Source organism: Phaenicophaeus curvirostris, chromosome 2, assembly GCF_032191515.1.
Source record: "Phaenicophaeus curvirostris isolate KB17595 chromosome 2, BPBGC_Pcur_1.0, whole genome shotgun sequence".
NCBI lineage: Eukaryota > Metazoa > Chordata > Aves > Cuculiformes > Cuculidae > Phaenicophaeus > Phaenicophaeus curvirostris.
Genome location: NC_091393.1, coordinates 113,518,574 through 113,532,061, shown reverse-complemented (window position 1 = coordinate 113,532,061; position 13,488 = coordinate 113,518,574). Strand labels below are relative to the sequence as shown.

Below are 13,488 nucleotides of genomic sequence, written 5' to 3'. Positions count from 1 at the left end.
CTCAAGACCTCAAGGCAATGCCTTTGAGCAACCTGCTCTAGCTGACCCTGCTTTGAGCAAGAAGGATGGAGTAGACGTCTTCAGAGATCCTTTCTGACAAACTACTGCTAACCACATGAAAATCACAGAATCGCATATAAAAATGTGAATACATTTATCCTGTTCCCCTACCTCTTATCTTGGCCAAATTGATTTATTTACGTCAAAACTGTGATAATGTAAATGCCTAGAAGATATATTAATTACTTTAGATCTTAAATGAGTTATGACACAGGTAATGTAAGTATTTCGCATAAATTTTCAGACTTCTTCTTATATTGGAAATAAGAGATATTCCACCTCTGAAATTTAATCCACTGTTAGTAGTGACTACAAATCACATTTAATCATTATTTTGTTTTCTCTTCTTCATTTTAGAAAATCAGCCTGATGGAACAGAACACCAAGTGGGAGATAAAATTAAACAATTACTAATTTCCTCTGTCACAGAGCAGTAGACAAGAATTGCCTATATACAAGAAGTGTTCTCCTTTCACAAAATCTCTAGTCTTTTTCTTCAACTCAAGGAAAAATAATTTTGCTAATGGCAGCAATATTTCACTTGATCCTTAGTTTCTTAAGTTTAAAATTTTATTTTTTTAATCTAAACACAACCTTAAACAAAGTTTGACAGTTCCCTGTCACAGTTCACTGTGAGGCATCCAATTTTCAATTACAATTAAAACAGAACTAAAAAGGAAAGTTGAATAACTGTGATATATCACACAGCAGTCCTTGTACTTTTCAATGCACTGAAGACAATTTTTGTCTTATAGCACCATCATAAAGAATTTACGTTAATGCTCATCCAGAAATTGCAAACAAACTGCAAGTTTCAAATGGACTAGTTCTCTATCAGTGCACAAAAGAGTTACTTTTCGTAAAAAGGTAAGTCTTAACTTCTCTGACAAAACAATGCACAGAAACACTTTTGGGGAGTGTAGTCGCTGTGTTAAAACAGATGCAAATCAACAATCCAAAGCAATACAATGTTAAGCATCATTTAATGTCTCTAACTGAACTATGGTCAGAGAAAACATGGCATATACTTGAAATATATGTGACTTTTGCTTCATAACATAAGAGTATATCAATCCTTATATTTTAGAAATGGCCTCAAGCTCCACCAGGGGAGGTTTAGGCTGAACATTAGGAAAAAAAAATTTCACAGAAAGGGTCACTGGGCACTGCAACAGGCTGCCCAGGGAGGTGGTTGAGTCACCTTCCCTGCAGGTGTTTAAAGGCATGGGTGGACGAGGTGCTGAGGGACATGGTTTAGTGTTTGATAGGAATGGTTGGAGTCGATGATCCGGTGTGTCTCTTCCAACCTGGCTATTCTATGATTCTATCATTATAAAATAGAACTTTAACTTTAAATGTGCTCAGGAAGTCACAGACAAAAAAAAAGTCAAAGAAGTGGTAAAAAACAATGTAGTTAATATGTTCCAAATTAACACTTTCAATAAATACCTATTCTGATGATTGTAATGCTGAAGTTATAAGTAATTATTTTCATTTTAAATTTCTGGACTAGGATATGCCTACCTTATTATATATCCTTTATTTTCAAATACTTTATTCAGAGACAGAAATTATAGATACTGAAGAGAAGCACCACTGCTTGGTACCACTATCATCACAGATCTGCAGATTTTCCACCACAGATATCTGAACATTCACTTTCAAAGTTTCTTTTCTGCAAAGGGTAACTTTGAATGGAAAAACAGTCAGAACTTTCTATTCCTTTTTATGGATTTTTTATATATGCCAAAAAATGTGCTAAATACGTAACTTTGAATTTAAGTAGACAGAAAACCCTCTTGTGCAACAGCACAGGTAATAAAATGGTTTTCTGCATCCTCCATGATGCATACTGCATAGGTATATACAGTTTTTACAACAAACTGATTCAATTCTGCTTTAAATAAACCATTTATTTTTCCCAGTACGACTCTTTCCAAAGGTCACATTCCTCTTAGCCGAGTTTTAATTCATTGACTGAAAACTAAATTATATTATCAAGCAAGAAGATTTAGAACACTTCTGTGCCATAACTGTTGGAAGAAATTCTCACCCATTGCTCGTGTCCATTGGTGGCCAAGCTTGAAGGAGTAAAACCAAGTGCTGAAACTCAGACAGACTGTGACTAGCCTCCAGAAGTCCCAGGAAGAGATCATATCTTTTTTCTTCACTTTCAACATCTATCATCTCTACCTGGAAAAGAACAAAAATCCCACATTTTTCTTTTTTTTTTTTTTTTTTTAAGAAATCAAGGATTTAGAAACTATCAACAAACTGCCCGTGAAGGAGATCACCATTGTAGAACAATGCAGGAACACAATGAACATAATTTTCCCAGAAACCCATTTTCTTACCTCTCATTTTCTCATTTTCAATCATATGCAAATAAAACGAGAGCACACACTTGTTGGGAAGTGACTTAGGTGTAGGTTCCTAAAAGAACATAACCCCACACAAGTGCATTCATTGATCAGTTCAGAGGATCTTATCTCTGTGTTCTTCAAACAATAAAAAATTTCTTAGATTATACACACATATGTAATTTTGAAGAACAGGTATATCTAGTTCTTCCTTAGTATATATTACTCCCGCTTACCTGTGAAAATCCAATATTTTTATCTGAATTTACAGCATCTAATCTTTTCTCCCACAGGCAAGAGCCCTGAAAGGCTCTAAATTAATTTACCCAGTGAAGAATATTTGCTGACAAGTATTGTTAATATTTCCTCTGCATAAGGTTTGACCCGAGAAAAACAAAACCCACGCCCAATCAGCCAGGCACTAGACAACTTTCTCTCAGGAAAACTGTCCATCTAATTTTAAACCTGCAGCTTCTGCCAGGACTGAAGTTGACTTCAGCTGATGACAGTTTCTTTTACAGATAATTACTGCTTGTAGTTTGCATGGTAAAATAGAATGAAGTAAAAGGTCTGACTGTTGAAGGGAGATTGCTATAAATGTGAACCAACTTTCTACTAAATGAGAAGCAGCTCCTGCTTAAAGTTTGGCTATCACACTAGGAGGGCTTTCAAACATGGAATAGCTATTCGCTGTCTACTTGACAAAAGTTCTTAGGGTTTAAAAATAAATTGTTACAATAACAAGGTAGCTTCCTCTGAGCTATTAAAACACTAGCACTGATTTTTTTCTTCCAAAGTTCGAAAGTTCCAGGATATCAAACACTTCATTTTCATTTTATAAATGCTCTATGTCTTCAGTAGAATAACAGCTAACTTTTCCGTTTCAGCCCAAGTAGTTCTAAGACATCAAACATGGACAAAGTTTTCCTTAGTTCTACAGCCACACTAAAAGACTAAAGATCGCATGCCTATCTTTTCAAAGTGACTCTGATACTTCAAGGGCAAATCTTTCAAAAGAGGCTGGAAAACAAAGATTACTGATGCATTTATTGAGTTGCCTAAATAATTTGTGACTTTAAAATATTTAGTGTTGAAAAACTGTTCACTTCTGTCCCCAGGGTACATCTGAAAGCACTGTACACTAAAATAACTTAGACAGTGAAGAGTTATTCCTTCGATCTGCCCATTTAAAATACTTTTCTGTACTGCAAGTGTCACATAGAAGACATCAGTTACCCACCTGTAATATTCCTAAATTACACCTATAATTGTTACTATAAAATATTACAATCTTCAATATTTAAACCACAAGGCTGAAAAGAGAAGGGAGAAGAACAGGAAGGGGTAGAAGGGACATGAGACACGCTAACCTCTAAGGATCAAAAATATTCAGCAATATAGCAAATTACGCGCTACTGAGACAACATAAGCTCTCACAATGCTTCATCTATCCCTAAACTCAATTCTCAGACAACTAGCTCTTTAAATATTTAAACCAATTAGCATTCTGGATGGTCCATTGAGTACATTTTAGTATATTTGCACAAACAGCATGTTACTTCAAAACACAGACTAAATGTCAGATGTCTCTAATGATAACCATAAAAATAGCAAGAAATGGCATAGATAGTATTAACAGATGAGAAAAGCTGTCACAGAAATTGAGCCGTTAGTAGCAGAGAGTAGATCAGATATCCTATTCCACATGAACTGAATTCCAATAATTCTGCCTAATAATGTAACTGTACAGACTCAGGATTGCATTTTTTAATTAGGTTAATTAATCTAACATTACAATGTTGTGTTTTGGACAGCTGGATCTCTGCAACATGATTGCTCGTAACAAAATACATACTAATACAATCAAAGTAAATCAGAATTAACTTTCTGTTCTTCAATATGGCATGCATTCTTGCAACATTTCTTTCCACAACAGCCTTTTTTTTCCAGTCGCCCACATTTCCCACTAAAAGTAATAAAAATAAAGTGGATTTTCTATAGCGTTATTTATAGTTTCTAAGAAAACTATAAACCTAACTTTTTACATGGCATTTTAAATGCATGTCATTTCCATTTACTGTGAAACAGGCAAGATTAGAAGGTAGCAACACAGCCCCAAAGTATGCATACCTTTAAGAGTGCACACAGTGATCTAAAAAACTGCAGCACTGCAGACAGAGAAAATGGAAGAGTAGTAAAAGAGCAACAAATGAAAAATACATAAGTATTGATGGATACATGACAAGTATAATTACTTTAGAAAAAAAAAATACCATAGTCTTCTCCCTTAGGCTCCCCATCCCTCCATCTTTTAAATCCTAGCTATTTTTCCCTCTTCGATGTGTCTTATCCTTCTGTTGCATCTATCAGTCATTGTCAGTTCAAGTACGTTTTAAGCATTATTTCATTCCTATGACAATATGGTTGTTAAACTAACTTTTCTTTTAAAAGAAGAAATATGCAAACCCATATTTTAACACTGAGAATGCCTGACAACATGTGACAATGGTCATAGTCAACCATACCAGGAATAGTTTTCAAAAATATTCCCAAGCTGAAAACATCATCAAATACATGGATAAAAGTGATAGTTTGTTGCTACAAGAAAGCAATATCTTCAAGCAGCACACTGAAATGAGGTTTATTTTTTAAAAATTTATGTGTGCGCATAATATATACACAAACACCTAGAGAACAGAGACTGTCCTCTGTATCACCTCCACTTTACAAGGCTGAGGTAGAACATGACGAGGAAGCAGTCACCTCACACACCAGAAACAAAACACATTCTGTGATTAAAGGTAGAAATTTCATCTTAACAGAGATGAAAACTAGCTGAGATGAAGTTGCCATGGTTTGTTAAGCCTGCGGTTTTGTTGTAAAAACACAGTAAAAAGATTAAAAGTTCCACTTTTAACTGAACACTCTCTTTGTAGTGACTGAATGAGGTATTCAGATGACTGAGTGTTGAAATAGAACACAACTGCCTTTTTATCAGTATGACCAGGTTTCAACTATAGTAATTGGATACTGTAACTCAGCTTGTACTCTTTCTTTTTTTAAAAATAAAAAAAAAACCAAAACCAAAACCATCCTTCTAAAATACTCACAGGCTACGCAAAGGTAATCTGCCATGAACAGCTCAGAGCCCTTATAGCAAAAGTGCCTGTAAAGAAACGTCACCAAACAGAATAATGACGCCTACAGCAAGGCAATAAGGAATATGTTTGAACTTCAGACAATCCCAAAGGAATACAAAAAAGGAAAAAAAAAAACTCAAAAACAAAAGCAAGGAAAAGGAAAGCAAAGACTTTCAGTTTTAGCAATAGACTTGTTAAATTCTATTTTGATTTTCCCCAGCTTCATGCCCTCATTTTGGTAGCAGAACACAGCTGGCTTAATGTTTTTCATTAAAATAAACGGCTGCACAAATATTTACCACAATGGGAAACTCAATTAGGGGAATTAATTTTAGAAATTATACTCATGATAGATTATAAAACTAAATACAAATTAAATAATAACAAACCATGTGTGAAACTGTTAAAACACACCATTTCATTATCAACAAGGGAGTACATATGTCAAGAATAAGCAAACATCTGCATATGTGAATGTTCCTTAAAAAAATATATAAGAAATTAACAAAGCGAAATACAGACTACACAAACCGCACTAAGTGTTGCTTAAAACTCTATTAGGTGCTACCAGCTGTCTGAACCAGTGCAAGCAAACTCCTCTTTAATTGTATGTTCTCCTCCTGAGCACTTTGATTTTACATCTTTTTACAGTTTCTCCTGTTATTAATTAGCAGTGATTAGCATGACCAATAAAGGAGTTCTGACTCATCTCGTATTACCGCTGCTTAATAAAGGCAATAATCACTCAACCTTTCTCAAATATGGACCAAGACACAAGATTAACCACATTTCTCAATGGGAGGGCAAACTGCAGCTACAACATGCAGCTATGGCATGCCAGAATACAAAATTAATATTTTCTGTTTATCTGATACATATTATTTAGTGTGGCTTTGAGCATGGCCACACAACACAACTCATTGAATTGCATGATTTTAGTAATCAAACCAACTATTTTTCCAAATATTTAGTCTGCTTACCAGTTGCAGAGACTTGACCCACCTTATGTTCAATTACCCATCCTTTTACAGGAACTTAAGAAACTATAACACTGCTGAAAAATTTATTGCTAGAGTGCACTTATTTATCAAAACTTCAGCCAAAAAATCTCAGTTCTGTCATAATTTTGCTAGTAGGAAGTTACATCAGACAAGATTCTTACAAGCTTTGGTTTTACGTAAAAACACGTGAAGTACATACACTGTCAGTACACTGCCTGAGCACAAACATACCCTTTATCTGACAGCAGCCTTCCTGAGCAAACTTGGAAGGCATGTTCTTTATAACCAGTGCCAAAATAAAAATTTAATGCACTTAAAATCCCTACTCAAATAAAACCCCAAACTGTTCTGCCTGATAATAAAATTTTTCCAAGATTTATATAGCTCTTCTCCCTCACAGATTAGACCCTATTAGATGCCCAAAATATTGAAGCCACTCAACATGCTTTATCCACTTTAAATGAACAAAGTTTTGACTCATCATTTTGTTCCAAAGATCTGTTATCGCCTTATAAATACTCATCATGTGACTCACAAGAATTCCAAATATGCAAAGTTCCCCAAAAAGTTTCTTCTGATACTCATGATAAGATTATAAAACTAAAGACAAATTAAATAATAACAAAGCATATGTGAAACTTAAAATACACCGTTTCATTATCAATAAGGGAGTACATATGTCAAGAATAAGCAAACATCTGCATATGTGAATGTTCCTTAAAAAATATATTTAAGAAATTAACAAAGCAAAACACAGATGACACAAACTGCACTAAGTGTTGCTTAAAACGGCATTAGGTACTACCAGCTGTCTGAACCAGTGCAAGCAAACTCCTCTTTAATTGTATGTTCTCCTCCTGAGCACTTGGAAGGCAAACTGAACTAACTTGGAAGGCATGTTCTTTATACCCAGTGCAGAAATAAAAACTTAATGCACTTAAAATCCCTACTCAAATAAAACCACAAACTGTTCTGCCTGATAATAATTTTTTTTCAAGATTTATATAGCTCTTCTCCCTCACAGATTAGACCCTATTAGATGCCCAAAATATTGAAACCACTTAATATGCTTTATCCACTTTAAATGAACAAAGTTTTGACTCATCATTTTGTTCCAAAGGTTTGTTATTGCTTTATATATACTCATCATGCGACTCACAAGGAGTCCAAATACGAAAAATTCCCCCAAAATTTGTTCAGTAGCTTTTAGAAACTGGTATTTTATAAAAATTATATAATGATACACTTGAAGAATGATAAGGTTAAAATAACGTTGCGGACATGAGACATGCTTGATAAAGAAAACCTTTGGCATGGCAGTCTGCAGGATCAGTTGTTTAGTTCAGTTCATTGTCTTGAAAGTGAAGTTAGTTTAAAATCACTACTGACAGCAACAGTGGTATTTTTACGTATCTGAATTATGTCCCTGGGTGCAGCTATCCACTACATAATGGTCTCCTAATCCTAAAGGACAGACACACCTGTAAAGAGTTGTAAATGTTTTATTGCTAAACTATACAATTTGAGAATCTGGCACTGACCACCTCAGCTGATAAACTAGGGAGAGGTTAGCTTTATTGGAAATGCCAATACAGAGATCCAGCCAATCCAATCCTCTCCTTGTCTTGACATAAAATACAAAAGCACTGCCTGTTTTACTTAGCCTACAGGAAAGATGAGGAGGGACTCTACCAGGGACTGACTGTAGTGATAGGATGATGGGTAATGTTTTTAAGCTCAGAGGGTAGATTTAAATTAGATATTAGGAAGAAATTTTCTTTTATGTGAGGGTGGTGAGGCACTGGAACAGGTTGCCTAGAGTAATTGTGGATGACCCATCCCTGGAGGTGTTCAGGACAGGTTGGATGAGGCTTTGAGCAACTTGATCTAGCAGGAGGTGTCCCTGCCCATGGCAGGGGGGTTGGAACCAGATGATCTTAGAGGTCCCTTCTGACCCAAACCACTCTATAGTTCCCTTTACATACCAGAACGGTGAGCAGAAAAAGTAATGGAGGCAGACCACTACTTTCTTCTACCCAATTTCTACTCTGTGTGAGCACAGCAGCCATGGTTTTCATCAACAGATTCTGTTCACTACGTACATTCCAAATAAATAACTGATAAGGGTGTTTGTAGACAAAGAATTGAGATGTAGTAACTAGAAAAATATTTGCCTTCATTATAATCACTTGTTTATTGAGTAAAGCTACATCTGTGCTTAAAGCCAACTCCTTATATTAAAGCCACTTGTGATTTCCAAGAGCTGCAACCAAAAACCTACTGATCTACGTGACTACAAAATTCATTTTATTATGTCCACCAGATTATAAATGTAAATATTTCAAAATATGTTCATGTTCCTCAGTGCAGCATAAATTTGAATTATTAAGGCACTGCAAACAGAAACAATAAAGTAAGCATTTGAGTAGTCCCTTAATGCTACAACACATCTTCAATTTTCAGGACACTCTTGTAAAATGCACTACATATTTGTTTACCCCCTCTCCCCTCACCACCCCCGAGCTCTACTGTGGTAGAGAATTCATCTATGCTGCATTTTAAAATAATAGATACATCTGATACAAAAGATTTTTTTCACACTCAAGATAGTTGATATTAAAACTTGTTTCCACTCATCAGACAAGGCTTAACATGGTTTACAAACAATGACTGAAAGGACTGATAAGAACTTGATAGAATTTCTGTAACTGCTATCTTGGTGTGCTGTTCATAACACAAAAATACAAAAGTCTGGCCGTAAGGAGTTTACAATCTAATTAGGTAAATCAGTAAAGAAAATATTGCCCTTCCTGCACAAAGAGGCCAGACAGGGTTGGTCACTGAAGAAATTAACCCTCCCATTTTGAGGGTCAACCCGTAGTCCATCACTCCCTGTGGCAAAAGTATAAGTGCTGAATTTGACTACAAACTATCAGCATCTCATGATATCAAACCCGGGGTTTCTTTAAATAGAAAACTTTTATATTTTAATTGAGAGGGAAATCCTCAAATACATAAGAGGGTCAGGCTGGGGAGAGTAGCAACAGGCTTGGAAGAATGAATCACTGTGTTATTCGGACAGGGACTCAAGCAACCTTCCCATTTTCAATATATGAAACATGTAGTCTCACAAGCTAGGTCAAGCAAAAGTTGCTTCTCAAATACATATTTTACAGCAAACTCACCATCTCCTTTAAAGTTATTCCCCAGTACTCACTGAAATTTTGAAGTTTGAACAACAAAATGATGTAGCACCTTTCACTCCATGCCTTAGCACCATATTACCATGCACAGAGTTAAAGGCAATTATCAACACATTCATATAGCACTAGTTTTTATGCACTTTAAATATTCACAATGTTTTAGAATTAAATTCAAAAGATTTCCTAGGAAAGAAAGGAATACAGCCAAATGACTACTATGAGGCGCTGACATGATCTGCTTCGTTACAGAGCGTTCAGTCTTACGACTGCATTTACTTCCTATTTCTGGAAAGTCTTTTCTGGAAATCTGACAAAAACTTTTACTTTCGAGAAAACCCATGGAAAGTTGTGATTTAGAATATAAAAGCGTTTTGTTACTCACACCACGGTTGGATAAGAAAAGTGCAATTTAAAGAGCACATACATACAAGTTCAAACATATCCTGTGCATGAGGTTCCATAAAAAATTTTGAATTCCAAAGTGTCATTTGAGAAGTCCATCTTTTCTTTAGCACAGAGGAGTTTTACATTCTCAGAAATGTATCCTAAACATATTTCCCTCCCAGCAAAGGAACCTGTCAGTTTTAAATGAGACTTTTTCATCTTACTTTCTCCATCTGCCCAAATTCACATGGATAATCCTTTCCACTCATTTTGCATCATGGTAAATGGAAAGGTATTACATAGTAGCGCAACACAGCTGAGAGATGGTAACTTTTTAAAACCTGTTCTACTGCACTCACAAATGCCTTCTTTAATGATAGAATTTAGTTCTATTTTATGAAAAAGAAACCACTGTAGCAAAAACATGATCTAGCTTGGAGCCTCAGCCAACGCTGTAGATTAAATTCCCTTGCTTGAAATAAGCATTTTTGAAGCTATGCTTATGGCATTATCTCAGTTAATAAAAAGGAAAAGTTCTATTGAGGAGTATTCACTTAAAAAAAACAACAAACCACAACCAACAAAAAATATGAGGTTGGTACAAGCATAATTGCTGGTTTCGTCATTGTAAAGTGTGGTACTTATTTAGGATTAAAATTTTATTTAACTGTATTCACGTAGTATACCATTTTAAAGCATGAAATTCACTCTACTTACTTATGCTAATGGCTTTGTTTTCACTTTTTTTATCCTTTCTTATATCACTCTGTCAAACAAAACACAAACAAAAGCAAACTCAAATGATTTTGTTGTAAGAGTTCAAAAGGGGACATAAAGCAGCGGAAACCACTGCAGCCAAGTATTGCCCGGGGGGACTGTCAACAAATGCACAGCTCAACACTGGTTCCAAAAATTTTGTAACGGAAGAGAGAGAGCATTGAAGATGACAAAGGTCATGGACGCCCTTCTGCGATAGACAACAACCAACTGAGGGCCACGAGTAAAACAGACCCACACAAAACATCTTGAGAGGTTACAGAACTTAACATTGACCTTTTATGATTTGTTCGATATTTACAAAGAACTAGAAAATCAAAAAAAGCTCAACATACGGGTGCTGCATGAGCTGAATGAAGAACCAAAAAAAATCACCATTACAAAGTCTGCTTGTGCTGTTTTTGTGCAATAAAACCAATCCATTTTTTTATCCAATTGTGACATGTGACAAAAAAATGGATTCTATACTACAAACAGTAGTGTTCTACACAGTGGCTGGACCAAAGTGAAGCACCAAAACTGAAGATACATCAAAGATTCCCCCAAACTGAAGATACATCAAAAGAAGTTTACGGCCACTGTTTGGTTGTTGGCATGTGGAATTGTTCACTACAACTTTGTGAATCCTGGTGAAACCATCACAGCAGAAAAATATTGCCAGGAAACCAACAAAATGCACCAAGAACTGCAACATTTATACCCAACACTGGTCGAAAAGGACCGATTCTTCTCCATAATGTTACTAAGGGGAATACAACCTGTGACAGTGATGCAAAGGCCTACTTTACATCTCCTCTCCATTTCAGTTTAAGGAGACAGGATTTCTCGGTGGAGCATATTCCAAGTCCTGAACTCACAGAGAGAATGTGGGCCTTTATAAATGAAAGTCCAGAAAAACAGCCACCGCCTGACAGACAAGAAAAGCCTTCTATCAAGACAGTGATCTTAGAGCAACCAACACAAAATTAAAAATCAAGTCAGAGTTTTGTATAACAAACTTTGTGTTCACAACTCATACCTTCTATCCCAAAGGACAGAGAACTCTGAAGTCATGCTTACCTGCACTTTTCCCCCAAAGCTAGCGTCATATATTAAAATTATTACAAATATTGAGTGCTGACCACATACGAAAGCCTGCTGCATACAGATAGTTAAGGGATGTGCATAATCCCATAGGTCAAATCCTGCTCAAGCTGAAGCCAGTGAACAGGATAAGCAAGTTATGGGATTCATGTATAAAACCAAATCAACCGGAAGTCTACTGGTGATGAATTAAACAAAGGCTCAGTCACATGTTGAGTTGTCCTTCTTACAATAAGTTACAATCTATTACAAAAGAAATACCCAAGAACTTTTTTCATCTGAACTGACTTATGTATTGTTTAATTCCTTATCTGCTTGATACGCAGCTCACTAAGAAATGCAAATAGACTCAATAAACACAAATGTGTTGCCTAATGCATAAAAATGCATAACTCGTGCAGTTTCCTCCTTCATTTGTATTCTGCAGGAGACTATGCCCTAATCTGCAAAAACATTTCAGCATGGAAAAAAAACTCTGAAGACTGTACATAAGTATTGATAGAGAGATAAAGGCAAATAAAGAAAAAATATGCATTTCAAAGATATATGTGCCTAGCTAGTTAGACCTGAATGAGACAGAATTAACATATATACAACTTAAAATGTATATTTATTAAATGTCAGTTAATAGCTCAAAATTTGGATCTTTGTAAATGTATGTATGGCAAAAACTAACACCTGTGCAACATGAAGGACTTAAAAACATGGAAGTAATCACTAATCACCATTTCATATTTCATGATCTTTACATAACAGAGATACTCTACATTTAGAACAGTAAAAAGTACTGGAAGACAGCCTAGAAATCAGAACCTTAATTATTACTTTTAAGCTGTTAGTGTCAGCTATTTCTCTCTCTGCCTTATGCAAGTGGCTCTTCAATTTACCCTTCCTAATCTACAGCACCATCAAGCAGCAGTCCACACACAAGCCCCTAGTATACAGCCACATGTACAACTGTTGCCGTGATAATCAGTCTCCAATTTTTGCTGAAAAATGAAAAAATATTTTAAAAGTGGTTTTCATGTAAATGAAAACTTGTAATAATTAATCCTTCCAAAATGTCACCCTGCAGACAGACTAAACAGAGAAAGTAAGAGATGCAGTTACAGAAAAAATTCAACCCACAATAAGGACACTCACTGTTGAGATGTTGACTCCAATTTTAAGTACTATTCCAGTATGGCTATTTTCAGATAAAAAAAAAAAAAAAAAAGACTTACTTACATTTTTAATGCAAAATTAATCAGGACCAGGAGCACCTAAGGTACCAAATGAATGGATATTAAAAAATTATTTTAAGCTGTAAAACCTGAAATAAATTAGTATCTCTGCTGCAGTCAAAAAATTAATCGGAAGGTAGGCAGCATCGTGCAAATGTCAAACTGGATGGCATTACATAAGCACCGCATTTAGTGGTTTTCTTTGTTATTTGATGTAGTGAAAGTCCTAGCAGTCACAGATATCATAGCTGGGTCCC

At 35.5% G+C, this 13,488-nt stretch overlaps 1 protein-coding gene across 1 annotated transcript in view; it reads right to left on the bottom strand.

Moving 5' to 3' along the window:
* Positions 1-13,488, bottom strand: part of NBAS (NBAS subunit of NRZ tethering complex) — a 169,261-nt gene that overhangs the window by 24,338 nt on the left and 131,435 nt on the right. The window contains exon 49 of the mRNA XM_069850479.1: positions 2,114-2,253. Coding sequence (XP_069706580.1) covers positions 2,114-2,253 — 140 coding nt within the window. The remainder of the gene's footprint in view (positions 1-2,113; positions 2,254-13,488) is intronic.